We start from the raw sequence: 8,134 nt of genomic DNA, 5'->3' as shown, positions 1-8,134 counted from the left end.
CCTCCAATGTGGGTTTCGGGGATAAAATCTGGGCGTGAGAAATGACGGGGTTAGAAAGGAGCCGGAGGTGAAAAGCAGTGGTCACTATGTATTCCCCGTGGCTCCGTCAAGGCGAACGTGTCAAACACTTCACTGGACTAACTTCCCCGGGAAGAAACAGAAAAGGTGCTCGTCCAGAAGCACAGGTTTTCTCCAAGCCCCGGATAGTTTTAATCCTGAATACAAATTCACATCCACACGTTCATTATTGGATTTAGGTCCTGTTTAACTGAAAACACAAAATCGGTCTTTTGAAACTGAATTTCGAGATCCGCCGAGGCAGTGGGTAGACGATTCCCAGAGTGGACGTCGCTGTTTGGAGGTCTTACCTCTCGTAAGGAGATGGACGAAACGCAGCCGGGAGCCATAGGCTCTGCCGTGGGACGGCCGTGGGCAGACTCCAGGGGCCCTGCTTTCCGCCGTGGGACCCCACGGACCTGACGATGGCTTCCTTCTGGTTAAACAGACTGGCCGGGGGGCGCCTGGGTGCCTTAGTCAGTTAAGCGTCCGACTTTTGCTTAGGTCATGATCTCGCAGTTTGTGGGTTCGAGCCCCGCGTCGGGCTCTGTGCTGACTGCCAGCTCAGAGCCTGGAGCCTATTTCGGAGTCTGTGTCTCCCTCTCTCTCTGACCCTCCCCTGTTCACGCTGTCTCTCTCTCTCCTAGAAATAAATAAAAATATTAAAAAATACAAACAAAACAGACTGGCCGGATTACAGACCGCACTCAAAGTTGTCGTGAGGACTAAGACAACGTAAACAAAATGCGGAGCGCAGCCGGGTGGTGGCTGCCCAGAACCCCTGTAACAGGCGCAGCTAGGGCTGTTACCGTCCAGGGTTAGAGCTGATAAGAGACGGTGCCAATTTCTCCATCTCAATCTAATTAAAATGCATAAGCTGCTAAATTAAAGAAAAAAGAAAAAAGGAATAGAATTATCCTTATAGGGAAGCTTCAGTGTATAAACAGGATGTTTAATAAAGTTCATTTTGGGGCGCCTGGGGGGCCCAGTCGGTGAAGCCTCTGACTTCAGCTCAGGTCAGGATCCCACGGTTAGTGGTTGGAGCCCCGTCGGGCTCTGTGCTGACAGCTCGGAGGGGGGGCCCTGCTTCCGATTCTGTCTCCCCTTCTCTCTGCTCCTCCCCTGTTCACGCTCTGTCTCTGTTTATCAATATTAAATAAACATTAAAAAAATAGAAAAGTTGATTTTAAGTGGGTTGTTTAGAGGACTCTGTGTTCCCATGGCAACAGTGTTGTAAGTACAGCTGGGACCCCAACCACTCACAGAGAGAAAGTAACGTGTAATTACCCCAGACACTGGAGGGTTATCCTGCTGAGGTCAAACGCGCCGGCCCTTTACTGGAAACGGAACGCTAGGAGACCAAAGCTGGGAAGACAGGACTAGCTCGAGGCCGGCGAGGAGGCGGATGGGGCCTCTGGCGCCGGGAGGCGAGGGCCTCGCATCCAACAAACCGAACCCCGTTTTGCGGGGCGCAAGGCCCTGACGCTCACCGGTCCTACCCAGCAGGGCCTTCGTGGTGGGCGGGAGAACGAGGGGCCGCTGGAGGGAAGGAGAGGCCCCGCCCCGCCCGCCCGCGATCACCGTGGGGCCTGCCAGCGGCCAGGCGTTCCGCGTGCGCCGGGTGTGTGCCCACCGCGGCCACGCGCCCCGGAGGGCTGCCTGGCGGAGGCCGCGGCGCGCGGAGGGGCTGGTGGCCGGCCCTGGGAGGGGGCAGCGGGTGGACCCGGCTCGCGGCACGAAGGCCTGGTTCCGGGTGGGCGCGGGTGACCTAACTGAACGGGCGTCCGGCCACCTCGCTCCCCCGGGAGGAAGGCCATCCTATCGCACGGAGGCGAGGGCCTCACGGGGTCACACAGCTATTTTACATCAGGCCAAGCGAAGCCTCGCCTGCAGGCCTGGAGAACAGGTCAAGTGAGAACTGGGCGTTGCAGGCAGTTATAAATTGGATCCAAAGCTATGTATTGGATTACTTTAACACGATCTCCCTCTGTGTATTTTACACACACTAGTTCAATGAAATGTTAATTAGCTGCTAAGTATAAAGAAAGATCCTTGGTCAAATAACTTGGAAACTGGCAGGTGAGAAAGTTAAATCACAGTCTCTGCTCAGGGATCTCAGAGCCTTTAATATGCTAATTTGCCCCGGGAATCTTCATGAAGCCAATCGGGCAGGAGGCAAGTTTTCTAAACCCTTCCCTCCCAGCGCCTCCCGGAGCACCAGTGTCCCCAGCAGTGGGGAGGTGGCCCCTCTCACCCGGCACAGCCCTGCCCACACCACCCTTTCCCCTGGGGCCGCGTGTACTCGGTCCTTCCTGAGGCCTCAGCCTGGGATCTAACCCAGCGCCGCGCGCTTGCATCTGAAAACGTGGAGACCCACACAAATCACTTGTGACACAAAGGAAGCTCCAGAGCAGGATTTCAGGCACCTTTATTCACGGCAGGTATTTCCGGTCAGGAGCCCTTGCCCCTGACATCTGGTGTGAACGGGAGGAAGACAACTCCTACCTAAATCCCGACAGTGACCGGCACCACTTGCACTTGGCGCTGACTAGGCCTGGCGGCGCCCTGCACGCAGCGCGCGGTGGCCAGAGGCTGGGGGCCGGGGGCGCACCGGCTCAGCCTGGCCTGGCGCCTCAGAGGAGTGTCTGTGGCAGGGACAGGGGGTCAGCACTCAGCTCACAGCAAACTTCCTCCTCCGGGTTACCTATGTCAGCTATACACAGGACAAATGATTTCTTCATAATATATATTTGCAGTACAAACACGACTGGTGACCTAGGAAACTTTAAAAAAACTCACACTGTTCATTCAGGGTTTCTCTCTAAGAAGCACTATACGATCCCTCAACTTGTCCCATTTTTTTGGAGACAGAGTCACGTCGCTGTGACAATGACACGGTGTCCCGCACAGTCAGTGCCGGCCTCTAGGCTTAGTGCTCGGGGCACTGCCGTTTTGAGCGGCAAGAGTTATAAGAACAATAATAAAACCATGACTCTAACAATTTAGGTAAGAAATCGCTTAAAGAAACAGTGTATCTTAAAAACTTGAGCCTCTTAGGAGTCATTTATCATCTGCTGGCCAGGCGAGTGGCTCGGACTTAACACGGTCTGCTCTCCGTTCTGTTCCTTCTCCCGGTCAGTAGCTCCAAGAACAGAGGGCAAGCGGGGTCGTAAAATCCTGCCAGACTTTCAACGAGGACTATTGCAGACGCCCAGCGCAGGGGCGACCGGAGGACTCAAATCTCATGCAAAACTCTAACTAATAAGCGCCTCCGTTACATTAGGCAGTTCTGGCGTTTTCCAGATGTAAGGATTCTAACGCACCGACCACCGAGACGGTCGCGGTCACTCCTCGTTACTCTGGCCTCTGACCTCAGAGCCTTACGACATCGAACTGCGGTTCAACTTTCAGTTGTGGCAGCAGGGGAGCGCCAGAGATTTCTGAAGGAACAATGTTTACATATTTTGAACCATTTGGAAAGAATCACCAACATGCTATTCGGTGCTGGCTCAACAGTCACTGTGCTGACAGAGAGTCGCCGACTTGCCAAATGTCTTCCTTCACAAAGTCTGATTGTAACTGAAGGGCCTACTGTATGCCTAATAAAAATTTACACAGCAACTTTCATCAAACAGCAACTACTGCAAAAGGAATGGTAGAAAACAATGACTTCACAAATATGCACTAAAAAACTGGACAATCTTATGCAAGAACCGCCAAAGTGTTAGTGTTTAATATTTAACAGCACGACTGACCAAGGTCCAAGATGTGACGTTACCATGTTCAAGAAACTGGGGGGAGAATCACTCTATAAACTAACTAGATAGTATGTGATAAGAACGCACGCTTTCTAATAGAAAACCTGTCTACGCATAGTAGTTGCTTCAGAAAGCCATTCGGTCTTCTCTTCGCTTGTAAAAACGGTGTCCCGGATCTCAGGGGGAATTAGCAACCTGTCGCAAGAGGAAAAACCAACAACATGATGGACAAGAAGGACAATTACCAACTGTACACGCTTTCAGAAGCCCCTACGGAGCTAAATGGAAGTTTCAGTGCACGATGCCCCAACCAAGATCCAAGAGACGGAGTGGAAGTCGTTATTTAAACACTTCTGAACGCGTTCCCGGCCTCTCCGCCTATTACCCCCGGTCACGAGGAAGCGTCCGATCTTGCCGTTCTCACTCGCTGCAGCGGGACCCAGACCCCGACTCCGAGAAGCTTCTACGACTGGCGGGCGGGCAACTTCCCAGGTCACCCCTCTACAGGTATAGAGAGAGGCCCAGCCACACGAACAACAGTGTGACTCCCTCAACCCGATCCGTTAGAGGAACCACAAATTTCGAGGTCTTTTACCTCCCAAGTCTCTATTTTCTTGGACTTCAAAGCAACCTGTATTTTATAGGCCCAGCCTGGTCCAGCCAGGACGTGCCCAGGACACGCACAAAAAAGGAATTTGGTGCCTTTGGCTGTATATTCTGCTTGGCACTACAGTTTCCAAAGATTCTCCAGAAACTTTATTTTTATACGGAATTAAATTGCTGAAAATGGGATGAGGGAAAAGCGAGTTTGAAAATTACTTTTGGGTTGCGACGAGGTCACCACCATCCTCACGGAAAGCCTTAAAACAAGCAACTCGCTACGGGGAGAGTATGGAGGCCAGCGGCCTCTTGCTATGGGGCTATTTTCGATTATTAGTCTTTTCTCCAAATCTGGAACTACGTAGTGGGAATTTAAATCAACTCTAGGGTGAAGGCTTAACGTGGCCTCATGTAGCGCGTCTAAGACACAATCTGTTGCCGTCCCGGCATTTATCCAGAGCAGGAATTCAATGCATTTTATGAAGGTGACCATGTGGGGTCTGGGTTATCAAAAAAAAAAAAAGAAGAAGAAGAAGAAGAAGAAGAAAAATCGGCCAGTGGTAAGAATTCTCAGGCATTTCTTGGTTTCTGGCTGCAGCGATACAAACTCAGTGACCACCTAACGTTAGTCAATTATCTCAAATAATAAGGGTACAGGTCTAATGAATAAGCACTGGGAAAATAAATTCCTCCTAAAGAATTTGGCATGAAAAATCCGCGAGCGCGGAGCCCGCGGAGGGGACGGTACAGGAGATGGCTTGCGAGGATGAGGGGCGGGAAGTGACGGGGAGGAGTCTGCCGGCATGGAAGTTATGGTGATGCACACCCCACCCTGAGACTGTCACCTCCCTCACCTTCAACTCTTCGGCGTGGCAGGGATCTTGTTTTCACCTTCCAGCTCTTCTACCCCAGCCTGTGTCATGAGGTCTGCAATGTTCTTCTCCAGGTCGTCAATGCGACTGCTCATGTCATCAAGTGGTGACGTTAAAGGCCACACACGACCCACACCCCTCACTCCTCATCCCTTCCCTCCAGGGTCCCCAGAGACTAGGGCGCCCCCCACAACTGTCTGTCTCAGGAACTGCTTTTTCCTACTTCCTGTGAGGGCTGTTGAGTTCTGCTGGCGAAGTGCATGAGCGTGGGGGCAACGATCACGTCCCAGCCGAGCCCTTTACCAGCTCCGGTCTGGGGCCTGGGCAAGTTCTTACAGCCTTCCCAAGCTTCCGCTGTCTGCACGGCTACCTAAAGGGAACACTGTCGCTTCTTCCTCAGGTGCCCTCAGCTCGGTCAACAGTCCCTCTAGACACCGCTGGTAGACGCAAGTCCCTGGGGCCAGGGGTCAACTCAGCTGTATCCGCAGCCCTCCGCACAGTACCTAAGGCTACAGCCAAAATCAGCACCAAAAAAAAAAAAAAAAAAAAAAGGTGGTGAACGACCGCCTGAGGCTGGCCTGCAAACCTCGCATTGTCAACACCGCCACCCGGACTCAGAGGCGAGCTGACCACGCGGACAAAGGATATTTCTGCCAATGATCTGGTCGGACATGGTCTGAAATTTGTCTTGCATCTGTTGCAGGAGCGTCTCCACCTGAGAAACAATGAGACACGGCACCTCGCGCTTGGCCCCGAGACACCTGCGCGGGGTCAGCACGGGGGGGTGGGGGTTGGGGGGCCGGTCCCTGTCCTGCCTGCCCCGAGACACCTGCGCGGGGTCAGCACGGGGGGTCGGTCCCGCCGGGGCCTCTCCCTTCTCCGGGTTTCGGCTTCCCCGCCCATCCAGTGGGCCCTTTCCCGTCGCGGCCGCTGCGAGTCACAGCTCACTGGTTCCTTCGCTCGCTCGGGCGGCGTGGAGGCCTCGGGGCGTGAGGGGGTGCGGGGAGAGCTGGGGGTGCGGGGAGAGCTGGGGGTCGTCCGGGGCCGGGGTGCGGCTCAGGGACATGAGAGCGCGACCAAGGGAGGGGAGGCCGGGCCTGGGGGCCTCGGTTGGCGAAGCCTCTGGAAACCCGGCCCCGTGAGGCCGCGGAGAGGGCGCCTCGGTCCGGGGCTCCCGCGGCCTCGGGCCCGACAGGCGTCCCTTACCACCGAGGTGAGGTCCTGCATGGTCTTGGGGTCAGTCTCGGCCATCTCCCCGGTTCCCAGCTTGGCGGTAAAGCCTCAACCGTCACCTGCACTTCCGTTTGTCCGCGCACACGCCCCGCCCCCTGCGGCCTCCTCTCGCGACGACGAGGCCGGCCGCGGGACCGCGGGGCATTGTGGGCGTCGTAGTTTGCGGCACGCGCCGGAAGGAAGGGCCTGCGTTCTCTCGTTTCCGTTCCGAGCGAGGCCCCGCCCCGCCCCTAGCCACGCCCCTTTAGGCCCCGCCCCCGGGAGGCCCCGCCCCGCACTGAGCCCGGGTAGAGAACACGGGACAGACCCCGCAGTGGGGCCCGTGGAGTAGGGCGGTGGTCTTGGCCTTTTCCCAGGCTGTCGTTAAAGACCGTGCTGTTTTGTTTGGCCCGTCGGGACGCTCTTACTGGGCGCCTGCGAGATGCCAAGCCCAGGACTGTGCCACCGCCTCCCTCCAACAAAACCCTGCAAAATCCCAGGAGGGAAAAGGGGTTGGGTCACTGAGGCGGGGAAACTGAGGCCCGGGGCGGGGGGGGGGGTGAGGGGCACGCCCACCGCGCGCACAGCAGGCCTGGTCACACCCTAGCCCGCAGCGGTTCTCCTCCTTCCCAGGAGGGGGGTCGTGTGGAGGTGCAGGCACATTTGGGCAGGTTGTTTTTTTGAACTTTTAAGTGTATGTTCTAGACGGTGCAGAAATCTTAAGTGACTTTCACCGAGTCCGCACGTGTTAACCAGCTCCAGGTCAAGAAACATGACCAGCCTCCAGGAAGCCCCTCACCTCAGCCCCTTCGCTGTCACCCCCCAGCCCATCCACCCACGAGGGGACCGGTGTCCTGACCTCTATAGCACAATCGTTTGTCTCCTGTGTTTCCACGTCGTGTAAGTGGACCGAGACAGAAGCCCTCCCTAGCCCCCGGCTCCTTGCACGCAGCCTGATGACCTATGGCGTTGAGTGGGGGCGGCGTCAGGGTTCAGAGGCTGGACTTGGCTGTTGAAGGAGGGGGCTGCTGCTGGGTTGGGACCTTGAGATCCCAAGGTGGTCTTGGGATTGGGCCTCATTAACAAGGGGGAAGGTGAGTCCTGGGACTGAAGGCCTGAAAGCTTCCAGCAACTGCTTAGCTAATTTAAGGACAGTGTCTGGGGCTCGGTTTCAGCTTGATTTTAGCTGTAGAGAGGCTGTAGGGACCACACCAGGGTCTGTAACACACCTTGGGGGTTGGCCATGGGGAGCAGAAGACTCAGCTCTCTTCACCAGCCACCTCCTGCCCCCTGACTTCACCCACTCCTCTCTGCTCGCCTCTGCTCACCTCCTCCCTTTCTACCCGCCTCCCCAGCCAGATCTTCTTTCCCATGACAAAGGGGCAAAACTCTAACCACTATGTGGTTAGGACTTTACCTGATTATTAAAATAAACACCTTTCTGTGTTCTAACGTAATCCTCAGAAGAACCCTGTGGTATGATTATTACCATTTTATAATTCTGAGAAAACAGACCAGAGAGGCTAAGGCTCTTTAATCAGGTGGTCAAATTAGGAAGTAAGAGACAAGACTGGAGCCCAGGACTTTCTGACTCTACCTTCTCCTTTTTCTATCATTCTAGAATTCTCTGAGTTG

The 8,134-nt window shown here is 55.1% G+C and overlaps 1 protein-coding gene across 1 annotated transcript; it reads right to left on the bottom strand.

Moving 5' to 3' along the window:
- Positions 1-2,468: 2,468 nt before the first annotated feature.
- Positions 2,469-6,665, bottom strand: HSBP1 (heat shock factor binding protein 1). The gene is made up of 4 exons (XM_039227501.1): positions 6,494-6,665; positions 5,936-6,002; positions 5,270-5,390; positions 2,469-4,010 (listed from the first exon to the last, which is right to left on the bottom strand). Exons 1-3 carry the CDS (start codon positions 6,536-6,538, stop codon positions 5,272-5,274), a joined length of 231 nt encoding a protein of 76 aa, XP_039083432.1. The 5' UTR covers positions 6,539-6,665; the 3' UTR covers positions 2,469-4,010; positions 5,270-5,271.
- Between the last annotated feature and the right edge of the window lie 1,469 nt (positions 6,666-8,134).

The sequence above is a fragment of the Hyaena hyaena genome, unplaced genomic scaffold, assembly GCF_003009895.1.
Source record: "Hyaena hyaena isolate Hyena2069 unplaced genomic scaffold, ASM300989v1 scaffold_1, whole genome shotgun sequence".
NCBI lineage: Eukaryota > Metazoa > Chordata > Mammalia > Carnivora > Hyaenidae > Hyaena > Hyaena hyaena.
Note: the sequence above shows the minus strand (reverse complement) of the source record. Positions and strands in the feature narration are given on the sequence as shown.

Excerpts from the sequence above, each read along its gene's own strand:
- HSBP1 (XM_039227501.1), bottom strand. The coding sequence starts at position 6,538 with ATGGCCGAGACTGACCCCAAGACCATGCAGGACCTCACCTCGGTG. Across the intron at positions 6,003-6,493 it reads TGCAGGACCTCACCTCGGTG|GTGGAGACGCTCCTGCAACA; the intron begins GTAAGGGACGCC and ends ATTGTTTCTCAG. Across the intron at positions 5,391-5,935 it reads CGACCAGATCATTGGCAGAA|TTGATGACATGAGCAGTCGC; the intron begins ATATCCTTTGTC and ends TAACGTCACCAC.